At 38.2% G+C, this 23,030-nt stretch overlaps 1 protein-coding gene across 3 annotated transcripts in view; it reads right to left on the bottom strand.

Annotated features, from left to right (window-relative positions):
• Nucleotides 1-22,475, bottom strand: part of LOC145775724 (uncharacterized) — a 38,553-nt gene extending 16,078 nt beyond the window's left edge. For all 3 annotated transcript variants that reach the window (XM_082587081.1, XM_082587082.1, XM_082587083.1), the window contains exons 1-8: nt 22,349-22,475; nt 13,550-13,616; nt 12,116-12,245; nt 11,834-11,959; nt 10,768-10,972; nt 6,973-8,067; nt 6,236-6,450; nt 4,971-5,146 (exon numbers count right to left, since the gene is read on the bottom strand). In XM_082587081.1, the coding sequence (XP_082443207.1) occupies nt 4,971-5,146; nt 6,236-6,450; nt 6,973-8,067; nt 10,768-10,972; nt 11,834-11,959; nt 12,116-12,245; nt 13,550-13,587 (1,985 nt within the window). In that variant the 5' untranslated portion in view covers nt 13,588-13,616; nt 22,349-22,475. The remainder of the gene's footprint in view (nt 1-4,970; nt 5,147-6,235; nt 6,451-6,972; nt 8,068-10,767; nt 10,973-11,833; nt 11,960-12,115; nt 12,246-13,549; nt 13,617-22,348) is intronic.
• Nucleotides 22,476-23,030: the final 555 nt, after the last annotated feature.

Here is a 23,030-nt window from a genome sequence, read left to right as displayed (position 1 = left end):
ACAGAATTCAAATTCAGGTGTTCCCCAGGTCTAGTCGATAAATGTCTTGTTGACATACCGATGTATGTCAGGCTTGCATCACGCAAACAACTGAAATTATTAACGACTTTAGAACATAGAGCAAAGGGCGTAGGCGACTTCAGCTGGAAATAACTGCCTACTTTGAACGTTCTATATACAGGGTAAATGTCACAATCAAATTTCTTTTTGACGATTTTAGCTAGAGTTTTTGAAAATCTAACCGAATCTTTTCCCAAGAATGGTGCATCAAAAATTTTGCTAAAATCGTCTTCTTCGGGTTTATCTTTCGGTTTCGTATCCAAAAAAGCTTTTAATATTTTATCAAAAAAGTATGACGGGTATCCATTTAAATGTAAATGCCACCATTAAGCGTGCAGCCTACTGCTTCAAATCCGCCATTCATTTTGGTGGCAGGCAATCCTTCACCAGATCTTAAATGTTGGATTCGCAGTGTGGTCATCCAGAGCTCCTGAGAGCAGTGGTGTAACTAGATGAATTTTACATGGGGCAGTATTTTCAGTGACGTCATAAATGAAAGCGATATAAATAGATTTAAAATTGAAGCTAACGTTAAATTTTAATTGACAATGAAAACTTAACTTTGGAAGGCTTTTTTGGACTGGTAATGCACAGGGGAACCAGTACAGAATCCTGGGAGGAGTAAATGAGTAGCCGTAAGGGAGTCAGGGTGGCCTTCCTCAAAAATTTTTGAAAAAACTGCCTTCAACCCGCATTCTATGGGTAATTTCAATATAAATCAATAGAAAATAATCTTGTAACAGAGGGTGAAATATTTATTTAAGTTACATAAAACCAAAACAGCAGTAAGAATAAATAGACTGATGGACTATAGGCCTATAAATGGTTGGTTCAATGGTAGGCTTCTGTATGTCAATAAATATCTTTCGTACAAAATACAACACAGTAGCCAACTTACCTAATGTTCATATTAGATCTGAGGTGTGCGTCGTACATAGACACAAACATTCAACAATACATTTGGCTACTGGTAGCAAAACGTTAAAATAGCAAAACTGCATATATCACTGCCTCTGACTACTGATAGCAGCGAAAGTGTTACATGACTAAATACTACATAAATTTTACCAAAGAAATATACCTTTTTTAACAAACTTTTCTACAGCTTTTCAACAGCTTACAAGTTTGTTGATCGATTGCACAATACAACAATATTTCAAGGGGGCAATGCCAATTACCCTTATGACAACGCCCCTGGTTATGGATTGCACTTGCTGATTCTGGTTTGCTTATAACTAGGGCGACTTTTTGTCTCTAAAGTTACTTTTTCTTAGTTGTACCAATGAACAAAAGAAATGTAGAACCAAAATTTCATGGTTGTGGGGTCAATATTTAAGAGATAAAGTTACCAAAAGTTATTTTTTGTGTTTTTAGGTTACTTTACATTTGTTAGGTCACTTGATTTTGCAGACTTTTTTGCATAATTTTCCTATTTATTTATCTTTCATTGTTTCTGTAGAGATGAATTTACATTCTTTGTAATGCCAAGACTTTTAATATATCTTCTGCTATGGTACGGATTTTAGGTTTGCACGAGCCCATGCTTGTTTGTATCGCGTGTATTCCTGAAAACTCGCAAAGCAATTTTTTCGATGAATCAAATTGTGCTAACCATAGTTAACCACTCGTTTTCCCTGCAACAGCTAAAGTGTTTGATTGATAGAAACTTCCTGCCAGAGAATGTAAAACATTACATAGGCTATGTGTAATTTTAATTTGAGCACAAATTGAAACTAGTTTAGACATTTTTTACGTTCAATTGTTGCTATTTCTTTTGCTTTCTTGTTTTTGTTGAATAAAGTTGCTTTTTGGTTACTTTTTCGTAAAAATAAAGTCACATTTTTGAGTTTTTTAGGTTATAAAAAATCGCCCTAGTTATAACTGAAGGAAAACCGACACAAATGACAGTTTCTAAAGAACGAACATGCTGGATCAAGATAACACGTCATCAATTATGACGTATGGGCTATTGTTTTCACCTGGATCAAGGAAAACATATATGTTCAACCAGATCTGGGTAAATTAGGCGAGCTAATGTACAGCACTATGAGATACGGAACTCCAATTAAAAACTGTTTTCCCTGATTAACGTTTCATTAGATGCATTTTTACAAGGGGGCAATTGCCCTTCCTTGGAAATTGCTCCCACTGGCCGAGAGTGCCCCACCTACGTTAGGATACTAAAAATACAACTACAAATTTAAATAATTACTGGCAACACTTCTGACACCTCACTTGCACTAAGTCAAGATATTTGAATGCCATGATTTTAAAAAAATTGTGTCAAAGATAGCTGGTTGGCTCCTCGGTATTTATAGCATTATTAAGAACCGTAGTGCTACAGAAATGGTAGATATGGTCATTCTTTCTGAAACGGATGAGCCTACGGATGTATGTCCCATATGTGCTGAAGTAGACCTAGGCCTGCAAGTTCATCTTATAAACATGTAAGCAGAATCGGTTTAACAGCGTATCGAACCTGTTGTGGTCCCTATTTTGCATGCCGAGGCAACGATCTAAGTAGCCTCAAAACGATTTAATGAAAAGGTTTTATTTATCATACTTTTTGTTGCTTATGAGGCAGAACTTCTGGCTATATGTTGAAACCAATATAACATTTCCCAGCAATCGAATCTCCAAGATTCACATTTCCTGCAGACCGGAAAACAGTACAGGCTAATGGTGAACGATGTAGGCTACCTGTATCATTTTGAGGTCCACCACACATGGAGGTCATATCACCTTGAGTGAAAACATGTTGCTTTTGAAGAGACCTACACTAGTTGGAAGACGATTTAGCCTACAGTAAACTCACACAAGGCAAGAAAAGAGGAAGGCCTTCGCGCAGCAGTGGGCTACTACAGGCTGAATATGATGATGGTAAAACTCACATATTTACAGTATTTCTGGAAATATCTGAGCCAGGTGGTGCTTAAGTATCAGATGTGACAGCTGATTGAATTGTGGGGGTAGGATCATTATTGTGCTGTTATCAATCAGATGTACAAAATGCAAAATTTCTTTTTAGTAGACTAGAGAAAGTATTAGCCTAGTTCTAATATTTTAAGTAAAAAATTATCAAGTGTAAAAGAAGTATTAATTTCAAGAGTAAGATGAAGTAAAGCGGAAGTTGTGTCAAAAAAAAGTATAATATTTATAGGTTCAACTACGTAGTAGGCTATAAGCGTTTGGTTTATGGCACATTAGTGGGTTGCAAATAGTATGAAAGAAATAACGTTGTGCTAACATACGCCGTACAATGTTATCAGTAGGCTACTGTTCGGGTCGTAGCCAGCACAAACCTTCTCGGGGGGGGGGGGGGAATAAACATTTTTGTAGATGTGATTGAGCCGGCAACGAGTCACCGAAGACGAAGCATCCACAGAGGATGTGGGGAGGCCCCCACAGAAAATTTTGAAAAAATACCTTAAAATTGCATACTCTAAGAATACTTTCAGCCTAAATCAATAGTAAAACTTTGTCAAATGATGCTGTAACAGAGTTTGAAATGTTCATTTAAAATATTTCGGGTGAGGGTTGGGAAAATTGCCTCCTTTGCCCCCTCTGATTACGCCCCTGGCTACTGAATATAATTTTCCGATTGAAAGCAACATTTTCAGCTGGAAATTAAAAAAAACTTTGAAAAACAATGCACTTAAGAAAAGTAAGAGCTATTACGCTTAAAACACGAGTTTAAACGGAGAGAGTTAAAACCGCTAAATCAAAAACAGCAAGTTTGTCAGTTTAAAATTGCGAAAGACAAAACCTTACATGTAGTGATGTAACATAATTAAAAAATGATAAATACCACTGGATAAGTCAAAGATTAAATCAGTAGGAAACACATTTTCTTTTATATGGTAATTAAGAAAATTCGAATAAAACGAAAATTTAGGTTTCTATTTTGTACCAGTAATTTTTTCTTATTCTTTGTCGTGTGAGCCTCTGGGGCCGAGAGTCTATCTTTTTACCACTCTGGATTCACGATGTTTCCAGACTACACTAAAAAGCTACTAGACAACAGCAAGTCTTTGGTTTCAACATCCAAAGCGCGCAGAGCTTCCACTCCGTTAGGTGGCTTGAAGATGGTGCAATCGTTAATAATGTGGTCTGCGGTGTATCCTTCGGCACCACATTTACCAGAGGAGAAAGAGACCATTCCCAATAGTACATGGTTGAGCGGAAAAGTCCGTCGCCCGTGCGAAAACGATTGAGGTGCAACCACGCCTGTCTTTGCAGTGTTAGGCCGATGGGGCGCTTGTCGGTGTCGGGGATGAAGAATGAGGTCTGGTGGTACTTGACTTCCATTCAGAATTCCATTTATGGTTAGCCCAATAAGTCGCAGAGATGTTTTGTCCATCAACTTCGTGATCAGAAAATGAGCGGCTGGCACGAATAAGTGTCTTTATTTCAGTCGACGAGTAGGGTGCTCGTTTGAAGGAACACAGACCTTGGAGTGAAGAAAATGGATGCCCGTCGACCGAGAGACAGAGTGGCTTCTTCGCGACGAAGCTCAGCAGGTTGGATGCCAGCAAGAATGGATAAATTGTTCAATGGTGTGGGATGCAGGCATACGATCACTGTGCGAACTGCAAAGGGCGCTGTTTATGGCAGTGTCGATGTTATGGCAGGGAGCGCTGCGTTACCAAAAGGTGCACAGTGCTCTGCAGAAAAGTAGACAGGGGCTAAGGCTGCTATATACGCAAAGTGTCAGCCCTCGCTCTCCAGCTGAAGCCCACCAGACGCTTTATAGCGTAGCGCTCGATGTCAGTTTCTTGAGCAGTGACACCATTTTCTGACTTAACTACTAAAACTAGTAATTCATATGCATTATGCAAGCGTATCTTTTATTGAAAACCGTTCTATTTCTTTCTGAATAAAATTTAAATCGTTGAAAAAGAAGCACTTACTCAGCATGTGTTTGAGCCAACTCCTGTAAAGACTGGTCTTTTACCGCAGCTAAAGTGCTCTTGCTCTTTTTGAAATGACTGTTCTCAATGCTGGCTCTCAGAGTAGCAGCCTTATCGTTTATGTCATCTGCTTTGCCACCTATACTACCTTCGTATTCCAGGTTGTCCATGTATAGCTGATTTAGAAAGAAAACATACTAAAAACTGATTGTACTAGTTCACACAAAGATTTTATAAAATCTCACATGCAAACCAAATCCGTCCATCCCACAAAAAACAATAGTTGTTGAAAATTAATGTTCGTTAGGTCCATTGTATCTCCAGTTTTACATTGCATTACTACACAAAAACTACATATTTTAATGTTTATGCTGGTAGAGTAGTGTAGGCTATCGCTCAAATAATGAAGGTTTTATTGTAGCTTTTCAACCAGCTAGACTTGGAAAGAGGTGATGAAGTATAGTTTCTGTTTCTCAAAGCTGAACGTTTACAATCAGAAAATGCATTGACGTTTTGAGATGTATGCTACCCTCAAGAGAGTCATACGTTCTGTACACCAATAGGCCACACATACTGATTGTGGGAATCTAATTCTTCGAACTCAGCAAGCTTAATGCTGGCATTTAGACATACTGGCAGAGCAGAGGCTTTGAAGTATTGACGCAGGTCGGCTACCGAGATTGACAGAGTGAAGTTTCTGCTTGCTCTCTGTGAGTTATTCCATCTACTAGATGCCGCTAAATGGTGAAGAGACTTTGAAATGCGTAGCTCAAGCGCTCACAAAAGACGAACCAGCGCTACTTGATTGTTTTTTTTTCTTTTGTTTGAGCATAAAGTCACTTGACCAACTGAGCCATCAGGGCGGACCTGCATGTCAACATGGCATTCATCCGCCCCCATAGCTCAGTGGTTACGCGCCCAGCTCAAGATCACGTGTCGCTGGTTCGACTTTCGGGGTGTGCGCTTAAGCAACGCATTTCAGGACTGCTCTCCATTCAGCGGCATCTAGTGAACGGAATAATTCCCCGGCAACGACACTTCAACAATCGGGAAACTTCACTCTGCCAATCTCGGTAACCGGCCCTGCGTCAAGGGCCTCTACATACTACAAGTAGGCCTATGCAAAACTACCAGGAATAACCTATCAAGGCTTTGTCAGTCCGAGGATAGATTCAAAACCAAACCAAAAACTTTTTTTGCTTTATTTATATATTCAAAAGTCGTGGTATTCATCATCTTGTCTTTAAATTTATAGTGCAACTTACTCCTGACAGCCCATAATCCGAGAGTGGCTGACTATGATCAGAAATATTGTCATTATCATCTGCTTCTTTTACACTCTTGGCTTTTGGTTCGATAAACCAATTCATTTCCAATCGTATACAAAAATGTGCAAAAAAGTTATCCATAGCAATATGTTCAATCGTGGAGTCTTTTTTCAAGCATTTCAGATTGTCATCCGTTCTCACAGGAGGCCCACCTAAAATAAAAGTTAAGAGATCAAACTTTACCAACTGCCTTGCTTGGATAGCTTCTAACAACGAAAAAATGTCAATGCAAACTTTTTTGTGGTGTATATATATAGCTTGCTCATATAGCTTGCTCATAACATGACAATTTTTAGAAGTATACTATAGCCTATCTAACAAACAATAAAACTATGTAAACATTAAGTTATTGTCAATGAAGGTACATTTTTTACTTCGATACTCGCAATTATCTCCAGATCAATAATCATCAATGTGTTTTCTCAGCAAGCTGTGAGATAGCATCGGAAAGAACTCTCTGCTGTGTCCTGTCCTTTGTACCCGCATAAACCCTACCTCAAAGTAGTGCAGGTAGGCCTATGGAAGCGGTGAATTAATCAATTCAGTTTATTTACTATATTTTAGCTAATTATATCCGCCCGAATAGACTAGCGCTGAGAGAAATTAGCAGGGCTGATCAGTGATCACCCGCTAATGGATTTTAGTCCATGATTTGTCAAAGAATTTCCACATACCTGGTAAAAATTCTCTTTTGTCACTATACTTTCCGTAAAGAAATAGTTGGCCTGAAGGACTGAGTTCACCACCGGCGTAGACTTTAAGATCTTTCATACTATCCAACACTTCGTCGGAAAGTAGGGTCAGGAAAGCTGAGTCTTTCACAATAGCTCCATTTACAACACAACTCCAGCATTCTTTATGCTCTGCCTTGGAAATATCTGCAGCCTTTGGCAAATTTGGAATACTGAGCAACCTTTCAAGCAGTGACTGTTGTTTTTCTGTTAGCTCACCCCCTTCAAAAGTGGGCATAATGTTATCTCCATCGACATACTGTGACAAAGGAATATATTTGCCTATGTCATTTGTTGTACCAAACACGAGGTAACCATCATGGGTGATGGAATAAGATGCTCTAAACTGACCTTCGCTGTTAAAAACTCCCGCAATAAAACATTCGTTCAAATTTTCGTCTTGATACCAAACTCCGCTTGCAAAAATTTCATCTAATTTTAGTTCCCTGTCGTTTTGAAGAGAGAAACTGTACTTTATGACTTTGACTTCAACTTCATTTTCAGAATCGCTATTGTTTTCAGTGTTCTCTTCAACTTTTTTTGATGCAGGTAGTTTGAAGTTTTGTGCATTAGTTGCTGCGCGAAGAGTTGGAAAACTGATGGTATTCAATGAAAACGAGTCGTCTTCAGATGAATGATAACAGCCATCGTCATCTATTTTTCCGGTTGCCACAAACTCACCATCATACAGCGACAAAAACTTTCTTTTAATTCCCGACATAACAGTTTTCCCTCGTTCTGTTGCAGATAAAATTTCAGTGGACTTTTTAGACTGATCATTGTGAGAAGAACTCTCATCTGGCAACACTTTGGAAAAAAATCCAGGATAAAAACACCCATCCGTGCACTGCATCCCTACAACATTGATTTTTCCGATGAGCTTTCCTGGGAATCGCAGAGCACTGGAGTCAAGTTGTTGCATGGCTTTACTGCCATAAAATAAAAAGTTTCTATAATCTTGAGCTGTTACCACTGCCAAGTGCTTATTTTCTTTTTGTAGCCTCAAGTTGTGTTTATAGTTGCGTATACTGATGTGACCTAAAAGAGAAGAGTACGAGTTTTAGAATCTTCTGAAATAAAAAAATTAATCACTAAAAATTGTTTGCAGGAGATGTACGCTGCAATGCGTATTTCTCAAACAATTGACAGCCAAAAGAAAGGTATTGCAGACATGAACTATATCTATGCTTTCAAATAGTTGAAGTAAAAGAGGAATTTTTCTTTCTTGTAGATTTGGGGAAAGGAGATGATGTAATATACTTTTTCTGGATATTTGCAATAAAGGTAAAGGTGGTCACATACTCAGTCACTGGGCTTAATGAAAATAGTGGCCATGCTGCCTTTCCTTCAGCAACAACGCTCACCCAACTTATTAATATTATATCCTGGGTAGAGGTGAACATTTTATTTATCAATAAGCAGGGTATCGAACCAAGTTTGCAAAGTTTTCAAAGTATCGAACCAAGTTTGCAAAGCCAACGCCTTATTATCATCTGCACTGGCCCGCCGCTATATATTTGTGATATCAAAAATATAAAAGTATATTAGTAATATCTTCAGCTTTAAAGGGATACTAAAGGAAAAACCTGACTTGGCGATTTTCCACGTTCTTTGTGTTTAACTTGCTACCATAAAACGATTTTCAATAAAATTTTGCCCCATTGCGGTCTGACCACCATTGCGCGCGTGCTTTTGTCAGAGCTTTCAAAACCAGGATGGGCCTGAGCAGCGAAGCGTGCGACTGTTCAGTCTACGTAACAAAAGACGAGCAATCAGCTGATCACGCAACAGTTGTCACTGCCAGCGATTTAACTGTAGGCTATGTATGTATGCACATCAAAACATCATATTTCAACGTCAAAACATCAGACAGTTTGCTCAAAACCTCAGATCTGATGTCAAAACATCAGATGTTGTAACGTGGCTTTTGTTATTGCTGTCTTTTGTGACGTATTCTCGAGCTGTGTTTGCACTTTTTGGTCATTTTGAAAAAAAATGAAAATAAATGAAACATTGGACTTTGGGCCTTGCCAGCGCCATTGAAAACAAATTTTTTTCGGTAATTTTTTTTGAAATGTATTCTTGAATGTTCAGTTTACGCATTTTAATGCTTAACTCTTTCAGTGCCACGCTTTTTTTGATAAAATTTTCAGGATTTAGTTTGAGCAAAGGCTTTGATTTTGAACAGCTGTATTTTGAGAACCGTAACTGCTAGAAAAACAATCAAAACATGAAAGTTGTTGCATTTTCAACAGTCTTTTACAGTATGTTTACAAATTTTGTGTATTTTTTTTTTAAAATGCCTTAAATGACTAAAATTTCTGACAAACTACAAAAATTCTGTGTTTTTTTGACTTTTTTTCGCTTCCGTTTAGATATCGGAAAAAAATTTTCAAACTGCGAAAAACTTCACCGGTAGATGTCAGGCAAGTACTACGCTTGCCGCACAAAGGTTGTCACGGAGATGTTGATGCGTTATGCGAGGAAAGAACTGGATAAGCTTCACTTTGCACAAAAAATGACAGTTTTTTACAAAAAATGACAGTTTTTTGTAAATAATTGATGATTGCAGAAAAAATTTAAATACAAACCTAGTAATTTCTTTCCACTTTTAGACAATACAAGTCTTCCTCTTTCTAAAACAGTTAGATTCATGCAGTTTGGAAAACAATAAGACCAGATTTATCTATTTATCAAATGACATCAAAATTTTTGTTTTTACTACGTGATTTCACGTAGTAGGCACTGGCAGTGTTAATTCCCGTTTGAAAATTTCATTTAGTATGCCTTTAAGCTGGAGTCACTTTCTGAGAAACTTTTCTGATTTAGTTGCGTTTAAGTTGATCAAATGCCCAGTTATTTCAACAAACTACAAATAACTTTGATGAAAACAAACATAAGAACAGTTCTATTAACCCAAGGTTTCCTAACCTGTGAGCCACGAAACCCTAATGTGACGTTTGTTTATCCTGCAGGGGAGTTGCAAGCTCACGTCCAGCCTATATTTTTGTGACGTGTGCTTGTGTAGCACTGCATTGAACATTAACCTGAGGAATGCGTTAGTTAAAAACCGGTTTTATTATTGCATCCTTAAAACTACTTGAGACCGGCACAGCATCGTGTCGATGGTTCAACGTTGGACCAACGGAACATGTTATTGTTTTTGTTTCGTCTGTGCGACGTTGGCGGGTAAGATGTTTTGCCAGAATTAATGTCGTATCAACAACCAATGTTTGCACAACATACATTGGGTGAAAAAATTGATTTATATCATTAAATCATAACATGTTTTCCTTATTTTTAATGATTTGTTGGTTCAGCTACAGAAATAATGTTGGTTGGCTAATGGTTGATTCTCGAGATAAGGGCCACGGCGACGTTCGCCACGAACAGATGACGTTATTGCTGTGAAGAGAGGTTATGTGAACAGTTCTTCAGACTGTATTTTTTCACTGCTTGTTTGATCACTTGCAAAACCGAAGTGTTGTTATGTTTTCTAATATATCTGTCTGTTTATATATGAATATTATTTTTTAAATAAGTGTGTTGTAACTTCAGTCTTTTCAAATTACAGCAGATGTGAATTTTCATAAAGTTATGTAATATAAGATAGGCCTATAAAGCATTTGTCACATTTGAAAGATGTATTACAAACAGCTCGGGGACTATTCTATTGAAGACAAGAGCATAACACTTCTACATCCACTCCAGAAAAGAATTCAAAAGTCTTTCAGTTACCTTCACTTGCCATGATGTGGTTAATTTCAATGATGGACTTGAGGATGTGATACCTTTCCTCTTCGCTAGTTGCTTTCCGAAGTAATGGAAGAGCGTTCTCGACAGAAGAATTTGCAAACTTCTTACTCCAACATAGAATGTCAATCAAGTTGACAGAATCCCTTATATTTAATGGAATTGATGGTCCTTGTATAAGCTGCGGTGTCTGGGAAGAATAAAATCATAATAATTTGCAACAGCCTGATAGCCTATAAAGGTTTAAGTTTGTCAAGTGTTTCAGAATTTACAAAAGTTGTACCTCGCTGATGGTAAGTCGAAGACGCTAAATAAGACGCCAAAAGAAAACGACGCCTTCAATGGGGATCACGAGCTTTAAAATAATTAAATTTATGGTTAATGTTTCGTCGATGAATTTAAAATTCGCAAAGCCCTTAACATGGGAAATAAAGTAAGATTACCTTTAAAGTTCCTTCCATAACTTAATTAATTGATTTAATCTTTATCCTCGGACTGGGAAAGCTTATTTGAGAGCTTAATCCTGACAGTTTCACACACTTGTATACTGTAGAGCCTTTGAACTATCATATACTGACGCAGGACCGGTCGCAACTTTCCAAAAGGTACCATTAAAAAATCCCGTTTGAAGTTTGTTTGGAAATTGCAGAAGTAAAAAAGAGCAATAGCAGTGGTGGGAATCAAACCCACGTCAATGAAAAGACTAACCTATCACCGCCCTAACCCTCTGCGCCAAGTCAGCCGATGGAAAACGAATGACTTAATTTAACTATGATTTGCGTTTTTCTTTTGTTTCGCAAAGGGGATTTTTTAATGGTACCCTTTGGAAAGTTGCGAACGGTCACCGAGATCGACAGAGTGAAGTTTCCACTTGTTGAAAGGTTGTTGCCGGGAAATCATTCCATCTACTCGGTGTCACTGTATTGAGAGCAGTCCTGAAATGCGTTGCTGAAGCGCACACCCCGAGAACACAACCAGCGCCGCTTGATCTTGAGTGATGCGCGTAACCACTTAGCCAACGGAGCGGACTGCATCATGAAAGCCGCTTTACCTCATCACAAAGCCTTATAAGATCTCCCATACATCTCCATACATCAAAACATTTAATGCAGTGAAAAACTCCACTGACTTTTGTGGCCAAATCCCACGAGTTATCATGAGGAGAAGCAAGATGTATCTGTAGAAAAAACACATTGCATAATAATGTAACAATCGGTTTGTTACAAAAAAATTCATAAATGTTTATGGCTGTTGGTGAAGGTTACACAAAGAAAATTTGCTCCTGCATTACTTATGGTAAGAACGACAAAGCGAAGTAACCGGATCTACTTACAACCATCGGTATGCCATAAGAATGTGCAAATAATAATGACGCCAAGTTTCCATCAAAGGATTCTTTTTTTTTGTCAATAGCCACATTATAAGCACAAGCATTCGACCGTAATCCCAATGGAGACAAGATCCTACAAATTTCACAAAAAATTATATAATTCAAGACACGTAGACCTTGCGGTTCATTTGGTAGACTGAGAACTGTACAATCATTTATAATATGTGGTCTGAGATCTGTTGGTCTGAAGTTCTCAGCACTATGCATTCTCAAGAAGAGGAAGATACCACTACCCATTAGTGCATGATTGTGCGGAAAAGCCCGTGAGAAGACTGCTATGAAATCCAAACCACTTCCCTTAGAGATGTGTGTGACATCATCATAATTGAAGTAATAATAATAATACATGCAATGCAATTATTATGATTACTATTTGTAATTAGTGTAATTACTAAGACGCAACACACGGTTCAAAGCGTGCTTTTGGATTTCACAAGCGATCGTCTGCGATATGTTAGCGTAATGGGCGTAGAACCGTAGAGCTAATGGAGCGGCAGGCTATTCCTTTGAAGAGTAAATTGTATTAAGTTCTATTCTACTTTAAATTTCGTACATATTATAAATCAAATTATAAGGATATCTTAGGATATCTTAAGCTGCCTAATCATGTTATATCCTGAGCATCTTGTGCTGCCATAACATGATTAGGCAGCATAATTTGTCCTAAGACATCCTTGTAGTTTGATTTAAAACATGTACCAAATGTACAATTGTACATGTACCAAACATGTAGACTACCTGATTTAAAGTAGAATAGTCCAATTAAAACAAAATTCTTCAACTAAGCTCTACGGTTTTACCTCCAATAATTAGACGCCCACTAATTCGACGTAATAATTGGCTTGACATTATAATAATTGGACGTGAGACGTCCAATTATTTAATTTAAACTGAAAAAACTTGAATTTGTCAATTTAGTATAAACTAATAAAAAAAAGTAAAACAAGCAACAAAGGAGGTTGACTGTTAACATGGTCACTACTAGGACCGAACAGTCCTCATCATTGGCAGCACTTGAAGTTGGGTGGTTCATTGGTACCTTTTGCTGAGCATGCGACTTCTGACTTACAGAACTTAGTCAAAACTGCAGCAAACTAATTTATAATAAGTTATCAGCAGCTTTAATTCAACACTTTCTTTGCAGTTCTTTGTTATGATAAATAGAAACAGTTGTTACTTTAAAAAATGTATGAAACAATTGGAAATAGGCTAGTATGCAAAACAAAAAAAAATAAAATGGACAAAAAAGAACGATTAGAAAAAACGACGACTAAAAAAACCTTTTAACCATTCCTAAGCCACGTGTAGGTACAACAACACAAACTCTCTACCGAAGGTCCGAAGCTCTATCAGTTATAGTTCAGCAAACAAACTTGCCTTCTCTCATTCTTTTGGTGAACACTTAGTTCTTCCATTTCCTATTTCTTTTTTAACTTGAATTAACCTAAGCAAAGTTAGATTAACAGAGGTAACCAACTAAAATTAATTGATATATATCTTGAAAGAAAAATAACATCAATATATCCCAAACAAGTAAAACTAAGTAACCATTAGCTACATTAAGCTGTGCCTGTGCATCCTGTAGCGTCCGCCCCAATTTCTCAGTTGGTTTGAGTGTGACTTCTGGAGCGAAGAAGTTTCAAGATCAAGCGGCGCTGGGTCGACTCTCGGGGCGTGCGCTTGAACAAAGCACGTTAAGAACTGCTCTCCATTCAGCGGCATCTAATGGATGGAATAATACCTCGGCAACAAAACTTCAACAATCGGAAACTTCACTCTGTCAATCTCGGTGACCATGCCTGCGTCTGTGATTCAAAGCCTCTACAAGCGAAACCGTTTAAAGGTTTCTGTGATAAAAATAAATTATACTAAACTCATTGAAGTTACTTTGTTTTCTACGATTTTATTTTCCAAACGGTAATTGTTATTTAAAACAGGGGTGTGCAACGTGCGGCCCGCGGGCCAAATGCGGCCGCGAAGAAAAGTTGTGTGGCCCGCAAAGATGTACCAATTTTGAATTGTGTGCGGCCCGCGAAACGTGTTTATAATTTAGTTTAGTCTGGTACGTGTGAACAATTTATTGTGGAGTGGATTATTATAGATTCGCACCTTCTGTTAACCATTTTAGAAATCTCCCACCGGCCACCGCTAATCCATTGTGTTTAATTATTTTGAAAATAAGAATGTATGGTCACATAAAAGACTTTATGAACAATTTACGGCTTTGGAAAGCTCACATACAGATAGGAAATCTTTTCCACTTTCCAACTTTGAGAGACTATGGAATGCATCCTGAGAAGAAAACTAAATTTGTAAAATTGTTGTCTGAATTTTTGGCTCGTTTCATGGATTTCAAATCTCATGAATATTTGTTTGGTATATTCTCTTCGCCGTTCGACATAGACATTCACAATGCACCAGCTGATACCCAACTTGAACTGATTGATCTTCAAGAGAAAACGGATTTGAAAGCAAAGTATTTAGTAGATGTTACAGAAAATATATTTCGCACTTATTCAGTGCATCGTCAGTTCTGATAATATATAGATCAGAACTGACGATGCACTGAATAAGTGCGAAATATATTTTCTGTAACATCTACTGACAACTGATCCCTGTTACCTTAGCAATTGAGGTTTTAGCTTTCTAGATATGGAACAGGGATCGTTTCAGAATAAGACTAGGTCAGAAAGCGAGGCAGACTCCGACGCAGCTCAGCATCAGCCAAGAGCAGTTAGCTACAAAGTATTTAGAAATGAATCTTGGCGATTTTTACCGAAAACATCTCAACCAAGATGACTTTCCACATTTGAAAAAATCCACTGCTTCAAAAGTGGTTCTTTTTGGCTCAACGTATTTGTGCGAATAATTTTTTTTCTAAAAAGGGCGTCATGAAGTCTCCCTATCGATCGGTTGTGACAGACGAACACTTGCAAAATGGACCTCGGATTGAGAGCACTTTCATTAAAGTAAATTTGGTAAAAATCGTCGGCAAAAGAAGCCAGCTGCAAATTTCTCACTGAACTCGTTTAAAGAAGATGTGACAATAAATTTGAATAGCAGTTTTCTTCAGAAATTTATGCGTCTTAACTTATTATTTCTGCAAGGAGATAGCCCTATATAACCCATAGTAATGCCATAAGAACAACATGAATAACAAAAAAACTACTTTTTTGTGCCTGCAACTACTAGAAATCATACGTTAAATAAACTTGCGGCCCGCGGTTTCACCCAGTTTTTATATCTGGCCCTCCTGACTCCTGTAATAAAGGTTGCACACCCTTGATTTAAAATATGCTCTTTTCATGGAAAGTGATAGAAAATGCTTTGCGTTTGGAGTCAGTATTCTCAAAATATTTGGAGCAGGGTTGGAAGTCGTTAGTCAAAAAGCAATGACTATTTCACTATTCGATAGTGCCCAAAAAAGCAATGACTTTCCGCTGTCGATACTTAAATAAAGCAATGAATAGCAATTACTAAAAATATTGTATTTTATTGTCTTTGCGTATTTAACGAGTCGTTAATAACGACTCTCACTGGCATGGTTTTTCTGAACTGTGTTCGAACTGAAGTTCGAAAACCGGAAGGGGACTAGGTCGGATAGTAATCCGAAAACTAAATCTCGTGAGTTCGTTTTGACGACGAAGCAAGTGAAAACAAAAAATGATTCAGCAGTGCTCCTAAATATCGATTAGTGAAAAACAAATAATGATTTCGTTGCTTGCATAAAAAAGCAGTGAATAACGCGCATTCGATATTTTTTTTTAAAAGGAATGGGTATAAGCACTCGATATTCAGAAAGCAACGAATAACGCTATCGAATAATGACAACTAGTCGTTACTTCCATTATAGGTGGGCAAAGTTACTTTCAAAAGTAACTGAGTTACAGTTACTTGGCCAAAATAGTAACTGAGTTACCGTTACAGTTACCGATTTTAAAAAGTAACTAGTTACCGTTACTAGTTACAGTTACTAGTTACTTTCAGTTACTCACAAATCTGAACATAAAATTCTGCACCTGGCCAACTCTGCATGCAAGTCCAGTTTAACCGCAATGTGTGATATATAGTGTTAGAGCCATCCATGTTATAACATAACAGCACAAGTAGGCCTACAAAACCAACGAGGTTTTATTTAAAAAAAATATTCAGTGGCTTATAATTATGTTTATTTCCTTTGAGAAATACGAGCATTTCAAAGTGCTCGTCACTCAGGCCTGCCCTTTTGGGCTTTAAAATGTCCTTGCCCAATCGTCGTCGTCGTGTGAGCTTCTGGGGCCGAGAGTCTATTCTTTTACCGCCCCAGATTCACAATGTTCCCGGACTACACTGGAAGGCTACTACAGAGCAGCCAGTCTTTGATTACATCATTCATGACACGCAAACCTTCCACTCTGTTAGGTGGCTTGAAGATGTTACAGTCATTGATGATGTCCGTACCGATAGTTCAATTGGTTAGCGCGTCACTTCTGGAACGAAGAAGCTTCAATATCAAGCTGCACTGGTTCGAACCTCAGGGCATGCTCTTAAACAACGCACGTTAAGGACTGCTCTCCATTTAGCGGCATCTAATAGATGGAATAATTTCCCGGCAACAAGACTTCAACAATCGGAAACTTCACTCTGTCAATATCGGTGACCGGGCCTGGTCAGTGATTTAAAGCCTTTAGTCTACAAGTATGCAAAACTGCCAGGATTAAGTTCTGAAGAAGCTTTGCCAGTCCGAGGATAAAGATTTAATTAATCAATCAATGATGTGGTCTGCGAGCTGTTCCTCGGCACCACATTCACAGGAGGAGGAAGAGCCCATTTCCCATTGGTGCATGGTTGAGCGGAAAAGCCCGACGCCGCACGGAGACGGTTGAGGCGCACCCATGCCTGTCTTGGTAGTGTCAAGTCGATGGAGCGTGTGTCGGCGTCGGGGATGAACAAATAAAGTCTGGTGATGAACATTGAACAAGTGCTGCAATGAAAACAATATTTCTACTGCAGCACTTGACGGAAAGGGAGTGTTATGTTTTTAAAACAGTTTTTTCATCGGTCCAATTGTGAATCTGGATCCGCTTAACTTGTCCTCAGGGCCCGCTTCCAAATACTCCTGTAACAGATTCAACGCGCATTGCTTTCTTTTCTTGGTTTTTGCGTAAAGTGGTGCAAAAATTCCTCTGTGGCTCTACCTACCACCATCCACTTCAGTGTCGCTGCTACTCCCCTCATCAGCAGAGCAGTTTGCTTTTTCAATTGCTTGAAGCATGTTCTGTTTTATTTTGGTCTTCAGCAGTGTCGCTTAATTGTCATGCATTAAACACAGATAAGTCTAAATTGTGGGTGGAATGCAGTCGCAAGCTGAAAGTCGCTGTCCTCGAACCAATGACCAAATCTGTTTGTATTGCTTCCACAAGAACGTCCACCATCGGCAAGCAAACAGCAATGCTGTTGCTGGTTTTAATGTCAGACAATCTTTTTAGAGGCATTGCAAGCTTACACTAAATGCAATCAATTTCAACTTCTTTAAGGTAACTAACTAACTGACTATAAGCATCAACAAATTGCTTTTAATTGCTGCGTGTTTCTTGATGCTTATAGTCAGTTAGTTAATTACCTTCAAGAAGTTGAAATTTACTGCATTCTTATAAATATTTTCAGGTTCCTGATGAAGGCTTAAGTTAAACCGAAAACGTTTGACTGTTAAACTCATTTGTAAATATGTAAAATATATTATTATAATGCTCAACCCTGTTGTATTGTTGTGTCTTGCCTGTCTTTGGTACATATTGATTAATCGTCAAAAACAATTAATTTAGGCAAATCAGTTATCAAAAATCGCCAAAAAAGAGCCAAATCATAAATATAAAGCTAAACGTATTAAAAAATCGCCAGATTTCTGGACTTTGGCGATAAATTCGCCAATATGGCAACCCATCTCAACCAGACCACAAAACAAAAGTAGAACCGCGCATGCGCAGTGCTGCGCCGATACATCTGCGAGAAAAATGCATTGTTGCGCAAAACGCAGCAAACACGCACTAAGCAAGACACAAACACGTGCAGAGAAATAAACGGCATTAAAAACTGAAATTTCAATACAAAAGTAACTTGTAACTGTAACTGTTGAAAAAGTGCTAAAATAGTAATTAGTTACCGCGTTTCGTTACTTCTGGAAAATAGTAACGAAGTTACCGTTACAGTTACTCGAAAAGTAACTAGTTACAGTAACTAGTTACAGTAACTAGTTACAGTAACTAGTTACAGTAACTAGTTACAGTAACTAGTTACTTTTGTAACTAGTTACTGCCCACCTCTTTACTTCCAACCCTGATTTGGAGTAGGAGTGGATTAGAAGTCGCAGACTTCGGAGTCGGAGCGAAGTAGGAGTCGGAAAACCTGACTCCGTATACTTCCGCAATACATACATCGCTGGCATGCAAAGTAAAGTGGAAGCCAAAACCGCCAGTCACGCGGTTTGTCCGCGGAATTGGGAAAGTTATGTTTCGTGGTCGCGGATTTGTGCTGGTTGCTTTCGTTTCATTTCAAACCAAATCATACAAGACATATAATTTTTTGCTAAACATTTCAATTTTGACTATAATTTGCGCAAACTTACTAATCTTGAGTTTGTTTCAACTTGTAGTGTAGGCTAAATGATTGGTTATTTTAAGAGACAATTGGGCTAGAACAGTGGTTCCCAACCTTTTTGTTGTTACGGACCCCTTTAGACACATTATTAATTCTGCGGACCCCTACCTCAACTTTGCCTGAAACTCAATTAACATACTATTGCAAAGAAATTAATTTTCACACGAGTCATTTCAATCACAGTACTATTGACTATTGTAATAATTATTCTACTCAACTACTGTATGGTGTCATATTGCATTGCCGCTGTGACTCCTGCGGCAAATATCAGGTTAAACAGTTGCTTAATATAAGAAAATGAATGGATTGTTCAAGAAATATCAGCAGTATTTGAACATTAAGGTGACCCAAAGTGCCATGCCGAAACTTTTTCAACGTAAGCAAATTTAATGAGATGGTTGTTGTTGCCTTTCCTGAACTAAACGACTGAACTGCGGTTGAGTTTTTGACAATGCAACACGCATGTCATCTTCAACGTCCACTGTCCAGGCGATTTCGATGTTGTTTGTATTGTAACAAGAGCTGAGAATCCTGCCTCGCAAAGGTTAAGTGGTTATACTGGTTGTGGTTGGTTATGAATGGTAACAAAACAATAATCGCTTGCTTTGCCAAGAATGGATAGGTTTGCAGTTGTGAGCACCAAAATTCTTCCACAGTTTTTGATGAAGTTCAATTCTTAATAACTCTTTTGATCTCAAATCAATTAGGTCATATTACTGAGATCGTCATCGCTAATGTTGTTCAAGTCAAAAAGAAAAGGATTTCGAATCCATGTTTCAACTTCGTTCGGCAGGTGTTCTAAATTAAATAACGTTGAAATGAGATTTGCAGGGTTTCAAGTGTGCGCAAATTTTTTCTCTCAGAGATCAAAAGAGTACATTCTCTTTAAGTTTCATCCATCAAAATAAGATCTTCTAACATTGGAAAGTTAGCATAATTACCTGCTTCCAATCTGCGTTTCCAAACCGGCAACCTGGCTAAAAACGCTTTCAGTTTTTCAGCTGCATCAATTATTGTCACACCTGGTCCTTGAATGCCACGATTCACATTGTTAATATGACCGAAAATATCGGCTAAGTAGGCCATGCCGTAAAGACAACTTTTACTCTCGAACAATTTTGAGAGGGGACTTCCTTTTGCTTTCAAAAGAGTTGATACCTCATTTTTTAGCTGCTGCAGTCGTTTTAAAACTTCTCTAGATAACCAACGTACCTTAGAATGATACAAAAGTATTCCGTCATCTGACTCTTCTTGACTGAGCGCTTTACAAGTACGGTGATTTACAGCTCTGCTTTTAAAGAAAATAACGACTTTCACGCAATTCGTCAGAATTTCTTTGAGACTTGCTAGTAAAGTTTTTGCTGCTAAGGCGTAGGCCTTCCTGTGCAAGAAGCAATGGGTAGCAACCACGTGAGGAGCTTCATTTTTTACTAAAGCAGCAATCCGGATTTGTTCCCGAGCATGGCTGGTGCTCCACCCGTGCATATAGAACAAAGTTTTTTTTTCCAAAACATCAAGGTAATCAGGGACCCCCGAATGCTTTCTCACGGACCCCAAGGGTCCGCGAACCCCAGGTTGGGAACCACTGGGCTAGAAATATAAAAATATCTGGCACCTTGGTAGAAGCTTAACACATGGTGGCATGACATTATCTTACGTTGGCATATTCTATTGTATATGCCTTATTACTATTGCCTATGGCAGGGCTTCGCAAACTTTTTTGCTCGCGACCTCTTTTAATCTTCTAAAATGTTTCGCGGCCCCTTACGATTAAAACGACGAACAATTCTAAATATACATTTGTGATATTTATTGAAAAGCTTAAATCTAACGAAAACCAAAAACAATTTACCCTTCTCAGTTCAGTTTGTTTTTATTTATTTCTGACCATAATAACGATCGAGCCTATGGGCAGCCTACGGGAAACAAAACGAAAAAGCAAACACATTTATTCAGTGTGAACAAAGCAAGTATACAGCCGTGGCTCAGTGTTTGTTAATGCAAGTGTCAAGGCAGTTTCAATGTTGTTTAGGTTGGAACGGTAAGCGAAGTGATAACATTTCAGATAAATCATTTTGAAATTTTAGTTTTCAGATGTTCAATTTTTTGATGAACGCATAAATTTTAGATTTCAATGCAAAATTGATGTTTTCTTCTAGGAGGGACAACTAACTTCGTTTAGTTTTTCAAGCAAATCTGACATTTGACATAATTTCAAAATCTACAGAACGGTAGCCTAGATGTTATTGCGAAAATGGTGGACCAAGAATGGTGGACTGAATTTCATTCTGTTGGAAAAATCACGATTTCGGTTTTCAACGTTAATTGGTTAGCCATTTTAAAGTTTTGACTTTTGAAAGCCACCTCACTTCACGATGCAGTAAAAGAGTTTTTAACTCCGACTCCATTTCACCTCATAAATTTTCAAAAATACGAGCAGCCTATAGAGTGCGCGACTCTTAATAAAGTTAATAACTGTCACAGCATCTCGCACAGAAGTGTTAATATGGAGTAGCCTACATACCTTGTGCAAATTGGTATACTTTCTGCCAGGGAATGGGAGGGGATGAAAGATGGAATGGAAGACAAATTTTGGGATGGAAGATGGAAAATGTCAAGGATGGAACGGAATGGAAGATCCTGATGACAATCTTCAATCATTCCATCTCAATTCAATCATTTACTGTCTAACGCTTTATCAAGACATGCAAAATGTTACGTTGCTTGCTGAAATAATTCGACTTTAGGTTTGTATTAAACCAACGGGACTGTTGCCTGACGCGTATTTGTGAAACCTACTGTCGTTAGGTAGAATTGACCAATCAGAAAGCCATGTTTTTTAGGTTTATTTGTGGCATATTCAACGCGGAGATCACAAAATGTGAAGATGGAAGAGATTTCTGAGATGGAATGGAAGATGGAATGAAAGATCTCTAAGATGGAATGGAGATGGAAAAAATCTCAGGATGAAAGATGGAAAAAACGTCTTCCATTCCATTCCATTCCATACCCTGCTTTCTGCGACCCCTGAAGCTCGTTACGCGACCCCTTGGGTGGTCGCGACCCCCAGTTTGGGAAGCCCTGGTCTATGCTATATATTAGCAAATGGGCGTTATTCTAGAAAAGATTTTGGCTATCCAAAATCTTGCGTACGCCACTGATTATAGTGATAAAGTAACAATTAAAATACCAGGCTCTCTTGCTGACTAGTCTTGTAATTATATTAACAAACTATGCATTGAATCACTGGGATATCTGACCCACAGGTCCAGTGTTCTTTTCATATTTTATTATAGACGGCTTGATGGTCATCGCTTTGCAATTTTCCTGTAGTTCTAGACGGATTGTAGGCTCTATGGAGCGGTTTAGGTAATGGTGTCACTACATTGAAACAATTTTCAACCTTTTTTGAAAGCCTTGCAATACAGTAATAAGCCTAAATGTTTTTTTGGAACAGTAATATTCTTCCTGATTTAAGAACACAAGCAATACGTAGACCACAGCACTTTTTGACATGCTCCAAAAATTAATTCAACTTACCTAGGTAGGTATCAATAAATATCGCTTTGATATATGTCTCACCAGCCCAGGACTGTCCAACTTTCAAGCATTTGTTAGCCTATATGCACAGATCGAACTCCAGCGTAGGGTGACCAGTGAGTTAGTACAGCGAACGCTACTAAACTCAAGAATTAACTTATTCTAACATTAGAAGTTGAATGGCTTCAACTCGGCAACACTTAATTTAGTTTAGTGTTTACGTCAATCATTGATCAGCTGGTTTAGCCAAACTACGTTGCTAAACGCCACAAAAATAATTTTTCCACAACAGCTGAGGTACTTCTCTAAGCGTTTTCTCATTGCATGGTGTCTGCATTAAATATTTTTGGTCTTTTAAACGTCGGTTTTACCAGGTTTTCCGGTCATACCACCCCTTTTTCTTCTTATTTCAGATTACAACCACAATTTAGAGGACTGAATTCTCTATCTGGCAACACTTTAACCATTAAACTTTTTCTTCCCCTCTTCGTTGTGCCTGAACAATTGCTGTTCTGTGACGCACGAGTTTGCCAGATAACATTTTTTCCAATTAGGCGAAACTGGACCAGGCTTGCCAGATTGGCCTTTTTACGGCCAAATGTCAGAAATTTGGCCTTTTTGAAAAGTGTTTGGCTGGACAATTTTTGTTTGGCCGCTTGGCCTTTTTTTGGCCTTTTTTAGT

This window comes from Aplidium turbinatum, chromosome 8 (assembly GCF_918807975.1).
Source record: "Aplidium turbinatum chromosome 8, kaAplTurb1.1, whole genome shotgun sequence".
Lineage (NCBI taxonomy): Eukaryota > Metazoa > Chordata > Ascidiacea > Aplousobranchia > Polyclinidae > Aplidium > Aplidium turbinatum.
Note: the sequence above shows the minus strand (reverse complement) of the source record. Positions and strands in the feature narration are given on the sequence as shown.